This window comes from Cyprinodon variegatus, unplaced genomic scaffold, assembly GCF_000732505.1.
Source record: "Cyprinodon variegatus isolate N-32 unplaced genomic scaffold, C_variegatus-1.0 Scaffold1266, whole genome shotgun sequence".
NCBI classification, from domain to species: domain Eukaryota; kingdom Metazoa; phylum Chordata; class Actinopteri; order Cyprinodontiformes; family Cyprinodontidae; genus Cyprinodon; species Cyprinodon variegatus.
Genome location: NW_015151719.1, coordinates 115,733 through 128,354, shown reverse-complemented (window position 1 = coordinate 128,354; position 12,622 = coordinate 115,733). Strand labels below are relative to the sequence as shown.

The 12,622-nt window shown below is 40.3% G+C and overlaps 1 protein-coding gene across 1 annotated transcript in view; it reads right to left on the bottom strand.

Annotated features, from left to right (window-relative positions):
• Positions 1-1,971: 1,971 nt before the first annotated feature.
• lamb1 (laminin subunit beta 1) overlaps positions 1,972-12,622 on the bottom strand; it is a 33,152-nt gene continuing 22,501 nt past the window's right edge. Inside the window, exons 22-33 of the mRNA XM_015401844.1 lie at positions 12,086-12,303; positions 11,775-11,871; positions 8,341-8,710; positions 8,075-8,259; positions 5,975-6,216; positions 5,325-5,534; positions 5,104-5,248; positions 4,742-4,949; positions 4,508-4,649; positions 4,245-4,421; positions 4,011-4,170; positions 1,972-2,601 (exon numbers count right to left, since the gene is read on the bottom strand). Coding sequence (XP_015257330.1) covers positions 2,453-2,601; positions 4,011-4,170; positions 4,245-4,421; positions 4,508-4,649; positions 4,742-4,949; positions 5,104-5,248; positions 5,325-5,534; positions 5,975-6,216; positions 8,075-8,259; positions 8,341-8,710; positions 11,775-11,871; positions 12,086-12,303 — 2,303 coding nt within the window. The 3' untranslated portion in view covers positions 1,972-2,452. The remainder of the gene's footprint in view (positions 2,602-4,010; positions 4,171-4,244; positions 4,422-4,507; positions 4,650-4,741; positions 4,950-5,103; positions 5,249-5,324; positions 5,535-5,974; positions 6,217-8,074; positions 8,260-8,340; positions 8,711-11,774; positions 11,872-12,085; positions 12,304-12,622) is intronic.

Sequence of the window (12,622 nt, the reverse complement as noted above, 5' to 3'; positions counted from 1 at the left end):
CACCAACATTTAACGGACTGTTCCTTGGACGGAGGTGCACCCCTGGTAAAATTTGTATTAAAATCCATTCATAACTCTTAACCCCTAGAACCCTACGGACCCACTGGTGGGTCCAGCTGCTATGTGACCTCGTAATTTTAACAAACCCCCAGTATTGATGTAAAAAACACATTTGGCACAGTTTGGTGACATTTTTGGATAAATGTCCCAAAATGGCCCCTCCGCCTAAGAAATTTCTCACTAATACCATTCTAAAATAAATATGACTCATATGATTGTGTCCAAATTTGGTATATTTTTACACAACATTTAGATTTGAAAGTCTGTACTACTTTTTTGTGCTATAAATAATATTTTGGTAGTGTTTTGCAATGTTTATTTAAAAGAAAATTTTGGCGAGGTTCAAAAAATGCAAAATATTTTGTATTTTGTCCCTAATATTTCAGGCAGGGTCAAAGCTACAATGGTGCTGACACCAGAAAACCATTCTATGACATCTTACCTTTACAGAGGTACCAAAAGTTTCTTCTTAAATCTAATAGCTGTGAGGCTATAAGTTATTTACTTTTGTGTGTTTTTGTCAGGCAGAAATTTATTTATACCCCCTAAGGGTGTAAAAGGTTAAAAGTTATCCCATACACAGACAGACAAACACACACAAACTCCACTACAAACAAACCTCCATCTCCTTGGCGGAGGTAATAAACTTGAAGAATCCATCGTTTTACTTTACTTAAGATGTTTTATGTGATTTTTAGACTTACTGTATTACATTTTTACACAATGTGGTCACCACATATATATTCTGTTCTATTATAAAATGATGCATAAGAGAGTTTATGTTCACATACAAGGTATCTGACTTCAGTTCTGAAAACTCACCTCCCACACTAATGAAATATGAATATAGAAACTGTAGAGCGAAAACAATAAAATAAATGATTTGTTTTATTAATTTCTGTCTTAATTTTAGCATGCGAGGCCCGGCCCTCCTTAAATCATACCCGCTTAAATTTTTACACTCCGGCCAAAGCACCTTGCTATGTCAGTAAATAACTCAAGGAGCTCAATAAGTAATACAATATTAACTATTTATGATACATGCAGTCTATATATAGCCCTTCCTTGTCATGCACATCCTTGTGATGTTTGGCATATGATGTAATTTTCTATTACTTCAAACTGTAAAATTTGCAACAAACTAAATTATAATAAAAATAAAATGCTTTCTTTAAACCAAACTACAATGTTCCTCTTATTTTTGGCGAATTTATGTTAGAGTATTTTGCAAAAATAAGTTGTGGTGCATGATGGGATTTTGCATCAGTTTACATTATTCCATTTCATTGCCCACATGCCACCTAGAGTCGCAGTGAATGCTGACACACCGCTGAGCTTTCATGTATTCATTCTTGAAGAGCTGCCTGTCTGCCTCTATATTGTATTGTTTTATGTTGGTGTTTTTAACAACACTCTGGCTTACGTTGTAGACCTAGTATGTGTGTTTGTGTGTGGGTGGGTGTCTGGTTGGCTTTGTGCAAGTGTCGACTGAAGTGAAAAAATGCCAGGGCCGAAAAATCGTTCCCAGTCCGAGCCTGCTCTAGCCTGATTGTTATAGTCTAAAAAGCTTGTGTCCAGGATGTGTGGGTTCTGCAGAGATGTTAGCTGCTCTGTGCCTGACCCTAAACCTGCACAACTTCTGGGCAGAAGGAAGCTCAGCAGATCATTACTCAGATAGATTTAAACATTAACATTAATGCAACCTGTCATCCAGAGTAACATCCATCCATCCATTTTCGCTTATCCCAAGTAGAGTCGCGAGGGGTGCTGGTGCCTATCTCCAGCTGTCTACAGGCGAGAGGCGGGGTACACCCTGGACAGGTTGCCAGTCCATCGCAGGGCTCCAGTGTAACAAAGCTTAAATAATCAACTACATCAGAATAACTTTTTTTGTAATGAAAATATAGTTTTTTTTATTGTATTTCATTTTGGATCTTATGATAAAGATACAATTTAGCAGAACAGAAACGCCGTCATGGAATAGGTTGCAGTCAAATGGTTGAAACATTCACTTTTTGAGAAGCTGTCTTCACTTCCATTGAAAAATTACTAAACGAGATCACTTCCACAACACATTTCATGACACTAGGACATTACAATTAGCAAGTATTGGCTTTAGAAAAATTATTTTTTTTGCATCACAAGAGAGTTAATATTAGAGTTAATGATTTTAAAATCAACTTAAAAGTAGGTATAAGATTAAACAAAATACCGGTCAGTACAAAGTATAAAAGAAAGAAAGGTTTCAAATGAAAAACAATCTTTGATTTATAATCTTAAAACTTTGGCCTTAATGAATCAGTATTTTAAGCATGTATAATCAAATTACCTTTCTGGCAGCTGACACAGAAAACAAAAAAACAAAAAAACTCAGAGCCAAATTAAAACACATTCAGAATAATAAAAACACACAGGTGCTGTAGACGGTGGCTTTTTGGCTGATTTCCTGCAGCAGTTCCTTTACGGCTGCTTCCAGCTCAACCAACTGTTCAGCTTTCGTCTCAAGAGTTCGCTGATTGTCTTCATATGACTTTTCCAAATCTGAAACAAGACGAGTCATTAGTTTTTACAGTCAGGCAGCTGTTGTGTTCTGTAGGCAACTGAAAGGTATAGAGGAAAATCTTTTATTTCTGGGTGGATCATCTACATAAGTTGTCCCCCTAATTGTCAATCATTCTGGTTAAATGTCTATGTAAGGCTGTCCTATAGATATATAGGACAGTATGAGAAGAACAGAAAGGCTTCAGAAGAGGTATATATCCCAGAATGCTTTGCGTGGGGTGCTCTCATTGCAAAGCATTATGGGATTTGCTGTCACAGCGGCCTGCTGTCACTCTAGGCTGTCGCTACCCGACAGCAGCGACTATTAATAAAGATGGCGCAGGCACTGTGCAATGGAGGAGGAGTTACGTGAGCTATGGGGAGCAAAAAGCAGTGATTATCTGTCTGAACAGTCAGTTAAGTCCACTATATAGTCCCCACTCTGTGTAGTGATTGAGGGATTTAGGGGTTAGGGCGGATGCTCGGGCACAGTAAGCTTGTATAAGCTATGACAACAGCAACTTTTAAACAGAACAAGTGAGAAGTGGGCTCAAGCACTCGTTTAATAGGCGTTCCATTTCGGGAGCGGGTACAAGGTTGTGCATGTGCATTTTTTTTTTAAGTGGAACAATGCTTTTATAAAATAAAATGCATGGAAACTAAATGCGGTTCTGATGACCATTACCCTGTGTAAGCTCTGGGTCCAGGACAGAAGCACAAAAATGTTACTACCTTGCTGACTGAATCATTGAAAAGGTCTTCACAGAAAGATAAAGTTATCCATTTCCCATTCACTGGATTTTGGTTTTATGACAGTTTTTAACATGAAATACTTTATCTGAGGAGGATTTAGTGGCCCACTTTCCACAGCTTACAAACACATACTTCGCTAGCTATCTTTAGAGGTTGCCATGGTGAATCTATGATTCAATGTAATACACTGATGATGATTGGGCTTGCCAAAGTGCGTAACCAGGAAGCACCTTCCATTTTGTTTTGTCATTTCAGAGCTGCAAGTGGGAAATTTAAATTTAAACAGCCTTTAAATTCGAGGCAAGACGACCATACCCAGCTTACAAATTCAAAATGGCTGCTTCTTGCATCAACAGTGGTCATAATGTCCTAGTTTGAGACATATCGTCTTCTATACAACTGACCTAATGTTGCATACATCAAAAAGACTTGCAACAGCCGTTTATAGATGCAAAAACAGAGAACAGTGTTTTTTTGCAATAGGAAGAGCAATGGAGAATACAAGCAGGAGTTTCCAGTTCTGAGGTCAGTTGAGATAGATGTGAGTGGATCTCGGCTGGTCTCTTTCTGCTCAGGGTAACTGAATTCGTTGTTCATGGAGAACCCCCCCCCAGAGCTACTAGGCTGATGCAAACGGATAGAAGCAGTAAAATCACCTTTCAGCAGCTGCAGCTTGTCACTGGCCTGTAGCAGCAACTGTTTGGCTTCATTCTGTAGTGACTCTGCCCTCTTCTTAGCATCAGCCACACCCCCTGCTTTCTGGCCTATCAGCTGCTCCACTGTGCTGTACTTTTGCTTCACTTCCGACTCCAGCTCCTAAACACACACAAAGATATATCAACACAGGCAGAATTACAGAAACCTGTAAACTACAGGAACGATGAGCCAACCTTTTTGACATCCTTTGCAATCCTTCCGATCTCTGCAGCTTCTTGATCGGTCAGTTTGGCTTTCTGAGTGACATTTGCTGATTTATCAGTGAGCAGCCTCACATCTTGCTCCAGCCTCTGCAGTCTCTGGGTGGCGTTGTACAGCTTGGACTCAGCGTCCGCTGTCTCCGTCTCTACCTGAACACAGAATGAACACGAAATGCAACATGACATCAAGGTATGAAATGTCAAACAATTCCTCTGTATTGGTGACTGGTACTGACAGAGGAGAGAAGCTTGGTTGTAGTCTGAATGTCGGAGGCGGCCTGCTGGATGGCGCTGCTGGCAGCGGTGTGAGCTCTCTGGGCTTCTTCCAGAGCTTGTTTCACTCTCTCTGCAGAGTCCTTCACATCTGTCGCCTGCTTACTGAGAAAGGGAAATCAAAAGCATACGCTGTGGATACTGTAAAGGTTCAATCCAGTGCCTCAAGTTTTCTGTCCCGGCTGTGAAGCAGTCACCTTGCTTGGCGAGCCTGGTCCAGCAGAGTCTCTGCTCTCTGGATGTCGTCAGTGCTCTGCTGTAAGATTGCCTCTACGTTTCCCAGCTCCCCCACCCTGTGCCGGATCTCATCCGTAAGGTTCTGTAGCTGAGCTGGTGTGGTCGGCATCTGCATGGCCAGAACTTCACTTGCCACAAGTTCAATGCTCTCCAGGTCAGCAGCATCCTCTGAAAAGGCCAGATGTTTAAATTCACTTTATAGTCTCTAAACGTCATGATTTCCCACAAAGGTGGTATGTCAGGAAGTGGAGGAGAAATTGTACCGGTAATAAAAACTAGAAAAAAAAAAAGAGAGATCTGGTTCAAAGCAGGTGAAACATACGTGTGAGGAAATCTTTGATTTGTCTAATTAAGCTCCTCAGCTCCTCGTTGCTCTGGTCAACTTTGTGTTTGGTTCTGTTGGTCTTCATCAGGACATTCTGAGCACTCAGCTTTGCCCCATCAGCCTGCATCTTCACCTCGGACACCTGAAGAGAATGTCTGCGTGAAAACTGTTCCAAACGTCCACATCATATGACAAAAACCAGGACTAGGATGACCCACCATCTTTGAAAGCTTCTCCACCTCTGCCATGGCGCTGATGATTTCCTTCTCAGTCTCCTGGGTCTTTAATAGGATGCTGTTGGCTGCTGTCACTGCACCATCACATCCCTCTCCTCCACACCTGGCCTGACCGTCAGGGTCTACACAGCCCAGACCTCCGCAGGAAGAAGACCAACAGGACTCTTGGCCAGAGGATGGGCTGCCACAGGTCTGCATCAACAAGGAGAATAAAAAATGAATGGTGTTAAGATCATGTGGGAAAGAATATCTGCCTGAAATGGGTGTTTTTTCCAGACAACAAACCTAAACACATAGTAACTACGGTTCTAGGAATTCCTGATGACCGCCAAAAATGATCTGTCACTCAGAATCCTTGCTTCCGCGAGAGGATTCTGTAGGTATAGAGCCCTGTATAACGGCAGCATATATAGCTTCTGAGTCATCATCAAGGTGGGACTGTTGGTATAATTACTCAAACTGCAAGAAGCAAACAGCGACCCCCCCTTCTGGTGGTCATCCGAGATTCATAGAAGCGTAGTTACATACTATCCACCTATGGTAAAAAGAAAATCTCTTTCTTAAGGGTTTAATTTTTAAACGCAGCTTTTACTAGTTTTTTTCCCCTGCTTTTTGGGGTTTTATCCTCCAACCTTGTAGCTGATCACTGAAAGGTCCAATGTCTCCATCTCTCCTGCTAGGTTGTCCAGCTTCCGAGCATGTTCAGAGTGCCTTTCCAGAAACTCCTCCCTGCTCTGGTTCAGCTTGTCCTCCGTGAGTTGCCGTAGAGCAGCAGAAGTTTCAATTGGACTTCCAGCTTCGATGGTTGAGGCATTTGCTCGAGCCTCGGCTTCCTGAGACTGCAGGAAGTACTTGGTGACGGTGTCTGTTGCTCCTGGTAACAGACAGAAAACAGAAATCTGAAATGTCAAATTGTAGGGACATTTTTGGGTTTATAGGCAACATGTATGTCAGAAAACTATTAAGTTTCATAAATCTGTGTAAAATATTCGATAGCTTTAACAGGTTTAAGTTGATGAACTATTTTAAATATTTTTAATGAATGCTTTTTAGCAACATCATACAGTGATGTAATGATTCCTACAAGTTAATAAGTTTTGCTTTGATCTTCCAATTTAACAACAATAATTTTGTTGTTTGTTGCATTGAAGTAGGGTTCTTAATATGTTGCCTCCTGAATTAAATCATCTTGGTACTTATCCTTAATTTTAAACGAGAAAACAAAGTAGATCAGGTGAGCAATCAATTCATCAATTTTTTATTTATAACTTCTGCAGTAATGTTTCTCTTTCTTTAAAATTATTGGGAAACTGCTTTTAAAATGCTTTTATATTTACTTGTTGCTTAGGAAGATAAAAAACATATATATTCTTTGTTTGCTTTAGCAATGTACTTTCTGGATTTTATTCATTTGTATTATTTGTATTTAAACAAACATAAACCGATTGTTATGAACAGTTAAACTTACTGGCTAATAACCAAGTACAGATCTGTGGTTTGTAGATGACATACCGGCTTGTTTTTATGCTTTCTTACACCAGAGAAAAATGATGCTATGCCATTCCGAACTTAGTCCCGCCCACAAAGTTTGAGGTCGGGGAAGTTCGGTCTGGCTCTGCTCCATAGTAGCGCAAGTATTATCGCCCACTGTCAGGCGATCCAATCAAATTGTCAGGGCGGGCTTTATACGATGATGGACAGATGACCAACAGTAACGTAATCAACCACGTGACCAATGCGCGCTTGGGTGACAACAATAATGGCTGCCGCTGGAGAGTTGAGGTGAGTAGATTCTGCTATTAGGTCTGTTCTAGAAGATATCGACAGCAAATTAATTTTAAAAGAGGAACAGAGAAACGCGATCAAGTCTCATCTTCTTATTATAGGCGTGAAACTACACGCTTTGATCTTTGTTGACAACAACTATGCATCGCTTAACATACGTCACGCACTCCGTTGCTCTTATTGGTTGTAGGTCTATCCAATTGAGTGCAGAGGCATTTTTTTTCCTGGTTCGTTCGAAACACGCCCCATAATCATAGCTCTATGGAGCAGTATCAGACTCATATTCTGACTAGAATTGAGTCGGACTACGTAAGGCTAAAATGATGCCTTGATGCCGTTTAAACGCTACTCAGCCTTAATCTAAAACTCCATACCTCAAGTTTACTGACTGGTTCATTTTTTAGCAGGAGAACAACCTCAAAAATATTTTCAATGATCATTACACAATCAGAGAGGTACAGAGAGTCAGGCGTTGTTACAGAACCCGGCTAAGTGATGTGGAAGACTAACTGATTAGAGTTCAGAGATCCACCTGCAGGTGGCGACACAGCACAGGGATCCGATCCAGTCTGCATAGCAATTAGTGCTGCATAAGCCTGTTAATCACCCCTTTGTAAAACTCAGGTGTGTGTCAGCCAGGACATTGAACTCTACAGCATGGAAGGAAGAAGTGCACAATTTATACAACTATAACTTCAACTTCACTGGAGCTTTTAGATACAATCCTTTCTAAACAGACCTACATATAAATGAACAGCACAGTGCCTCTCAGTGATTTCACACTAAAGGAGTGCATTGCTGTATTTCCAAGATCTTTATCTATATATTATATATTACTAAACTAGTTGCCGCTTATTTCCCATAATGGGTTTTACTGCTTTAAGTTCAAAACGATTATCTTTAACAGCTCTACATGCTGCTCTTCTTCTGCGAGCTTCAACTCTTACCTCTGATATCAGAGTTCTTGATGAACTCCACTTGGCCCAGTAACTCCTGGACTGTTTGTTCCAGTTTCTGAGCGTCTGACATCACAGAGTCCAGTTTAGTTTTCATGCCGGACTCCTGCTCCCCAACCAGACCCAGAGTCTCCTCTGTGTCGTTCATAGCCTGACTCAAGGCTGACATCAGGTCGCTGAGACACAATTGGAGGTTAGATTCCACCTTCAGCTGGGACATTTTAAGATTTAGCTCTGCAGGTCAGAGTGGATCCTACCTGGCCTGCTCCAGCAGAGTCTGGACTTCAGTCAGAGGTTGGGAAGCCGGGTTTTGGTCCAAGATGGCCCGGACATCAGCAGCGCTTCTCTCCATACTCTCTATAGACTTCCTGTACGGCCCGCTGATTCCACTAGCTTTAATGGCGTTGACCTTGTTGACCATTCGGTGTGTCTGGTTGGTCAGCTGGCCGATGATGTCGTCCCACTCTGAGAAACACTGGTGACACCGCTGACAGTCAGGGAAGGTTCCATGGAAGCCGCGGGCGCAGACATCACAGCGAGGTCCAGCCACACCCTCCAGGCAGACGCAGTGACCGCTGACTTTGTTACACTGTGGCTCCAGGATCCCACGAGGGTCGCAGTCACAAGCTGAGGAGACAGCAGTCGCCACTTTATCCTGATTTCCAGCAGTTAATGACACAACTTTACTTTCTTCCATGAAGCAGGACAAAAAGCTGGTTATGTAAGAACTCCAGCACCACATGAAATGCTGAGAAAAGAACTATCATAAAAGACAAGTGTGTCGCTTTATTTTGTTTAATTGAAACCCTTTTGTACCAATGGCTTAATCTCACCAAGGTGGAAGTAACCAGGGGTCAAACCCCCCCTGCAGGATGATGACGGTTCAACCTCACAGACCAGGATTCATTCCAGTCTGTCTCTTACAGAGGAGGTTCTTATAGGGGCTCGGTCTACAAACGTGTCTCTCTTGTTAAACAAATACTTTTTAGCCTACAATGGTGGCTATAAAAGACTAGTTGCACAATTAGAAGTAGATTGGCTGTCTTACCTAGGATTTATTCTATAGTTGGACCAGAACCTAAAAATGTATACCGATTCTGGGCGTAAACTTTCCATCTAAATTTTTTTATGTTTTATATCACAAATCAGCAGGTGGCCCTTCATTGTAGGTAAAACAATTTAAAATCAGACAAAACAGGGTTTTTTTTGTTTAAATTATTTTTTCTAGACTTTAAATACATATACACCACTTGTTATGGTCCATAAGAAGCAAGAAACAGAAACATGTTAACCTCTGTTGATGGAGTCCTCACAGTTACCTGATTCTGAAACTTTGACTAGACCATCAACCGCTGAGCTTAAAGTTATTGCTGTAGATTCTCAGTCATCTGGGACATGAGGATCCTAAGGACTATATGAATTTAAGATGAGAGATATTTACATATCACTCCAGTTGCCTTTAACTTATTACACTGCACAAAATAAAATAAACACATATTCCCCAAATGTGAGCAGCTAAATAGGATGTTCTACCATCTTATTTGAATGAGCATTTTCGCTCTTAAAATAGGATAAATTAGTGTCATTTGGTGGGATGAACAAAGCTTATGGACATCTGTGCACACACTTCACTAAACTGTGTGCTCAGTTTTGCAATCTTTGCACACGGATTCTGTGCTCTCAGTTTGTGCAATCTGTGCAGGCAGATTACTCGGGGACATCTGTCACGTTTTATTTCAGTCTAAATAAAGACCTATTTCAAAGCATGATGCTGCTTTATATATGACAACAGATTTACTAAAAACATGCATCCAAACTCTCTATAGATATCTGCACACGTAGATTGCAAAACGGAACACAGTTTAATGAAGCGTGAGCACAGATTCCCACCAGCTCTGTTGTTTTTTCCACTAGCTGACTCCTTCCAGGCTCTGAAATTTATTATTCATTTCAAGAGATAATAGAGTTTTTTTTTCTCATTTTAAAATAAATTATTCTTTTGGCAAATTCTTTTACTTAGCTTCTCAAATGAAATGAAAAAACACATTTCAAGAAGCATTCACTTACATTTTTAACAGTGTGGGATCATGTTTTCAGTTCAAAGGTGGAGGGCTTTTTGTTGGGTTTTCTGCAGTAATTAAAATCAGTTAAAGCACACATGTTCAATGTTTTCCTTGTAGGGGCCTTTTCTTTAGCTGGTGTCTAGTAAAGACAACAGATGGCACCAGATCGAAGTTATGATTTTCTCCTGGATATCACAAAATTAACACATTTACTTCTACATCAGCAGAAAAAATAAAATAAAAAAATAAAACCCTCTGCACATTTTTTTCAGTCGCTGTGATGAATCTACTCTTTTGTTGGATCTGTTAAGAACCTACCCCTCATATATGCAGATTTAAGTCAGATCAAATGATCGCTGTGTGCTTGTGTGTCAGACGGCTGGTTTCAATTAAGAAACAGCTGCTATCTACTGTAGAAATTAACGGAAACAAACAGGGGACTTTACTCTGATCAACTCTGAACATATAAAAAACCCCAACAAGTACAGCTGGATCTGAAAAAGACAGGATTTTAGAGCATTATATCCAATATTTTTCTTCCTTTGCTGCAGATATTTCTGTTTTTAATTCTCAGTATACGCTCTCAGGACACACCTGCTCCTTTTTTATGCTGTTTTTGTTTTGTTATTTTAAACGTTGCACTATTTCATCTCTATTCTCATCACTCTCCTAAACTACTTGCTTTTGTTCTTTCCATTTTATATATTTCTGAATTTGGTGTATAGCATCTTGACCACAGGACAAATTAAACAGCTCTTTCTGATCTATCCAGGGTTATTTACCCAGAGCGAACATTTGAAGCTGCTCGCACATCTGGATTCAATCCGACTGCAGCAGAGAAGTTCTGTGAGCCAAGACATTTCCCACAATGCAGTGTGGGGGTTTTCCTTTTACATGCAGTTTATAATATGTGAGAACTATGGATTCCATCATTGTGGTTTTTAGGGGGAAAATATTTTCAAGAACCTAAAGAATGGAAATAATCTAGTTTTACAATAATTCAGGAAGAAATATGTAACATAAAATTGAACTTGTTTCCAAGTCATTGTGGGAATCTAACAGACTACTCTTCAGAGAAACTCTCTAAATCGTTTTGTGTTTTTTCTTGCTGCTGTTTGGCAACTTAAATATTCCCACCTCCTCTACATATAATCTGCAGTGCTGTGATCTGAACCTCCACTAGGCCATTTTTGGTAGACATGCAATTTGAAGTCTTAGATGTGAATTTAAAGTTATTGTCACGCTTAATGACTTATCAGTGTCTTAACTCTTTTCTTAAATTTCACAAAAAGTGGAATAACAGCTTTGAAGCATGATGCTTCCACCTCCATGCTTCACAGAAGCATTTCTCTTCCTCTAAACATGGAAGGTCAGACCGATGCCACAAAGCCTCATCTCACCACAGCACCTCCCTCCACATTTTCTCTGATCTACGTTTTAAAAGGGAAACTCAAGAGATCATCTGCAAATGCTTAAAGTAATGAGCTGCTTGGAAAATGGCCACATTAATAATCTGAGGGAGCCTTAACTCTGCTCTTTGCTTTTTTGTCCCTCTAAAATTAAGAAGCAGAAGCCCTGAAAATGTTTTTGTCTGCAGCAGTTCTGATTGATATTCCAATTAAACTTACCTCGACACTGAAGTTCAGGGTCCCCCCAGAACAGTTCTCTGCACTCATTACACGTCCTTCCTCCAAAACCAGGATGGCAGGAACACTGACCGCTGATCTGTGGGAAATCAACCATGTCTATTAATATTACATTGCTTTTCCTGCAAAAACAGTATTTTAAAAATGTAAAAATAGATCTCTGAATGTAATAGAAGTTAATCAAAAGCCTTATGAATTGAATTAATTATTTTTTTAGATTAAATTATTCGAGGCTTAAACAAAATCTGATGACTGTGAGGACAGTTTCAGAGTTTCAGAAAGGTATTCAGCACCTCGTTACAGGATGTCCCTAATGAGTGTTTGGGGTCGCAGTCGCAGCTCTGACAGCCGGCGCCGCTGGCCATGTTCCAGGTATCTGCGGCGCAGCGGTCGCAGTGTTGACCGATAACGTTGGGCAAGCAGTTACACTGACCGCTGCTGCGATCGCAGTGGCAGTCGCTGGAGGACGGACAGCTGGACTGGTTGGTTCCCAGTGTGTTACAAACACACTCTGTGATCACAAAAAAAATAAAAAATTAACACTAATCATTTCAGCTGAATTTCCAACATTTTAAGAAGAATTATTTTCCAAATGTATTTTTTACTTTTCTGGTGTTTAAACATCTAGACAGAGTCTAGATAGTCACTGAGGTTTCCTAATTCACCTACATTTTATCTCTTTATTTCTGGTTTTAGTGACAATAAAATATAATGTTGCACAAATTAAGAGATATTACCTTTAAACTGAGCTTCAGGTTAAAAACCAATGTGTGATTTCGAGCCAATTCTTTTACTGGTTTACTGTAGGTTTTTACCAGTTCTGTTGGATC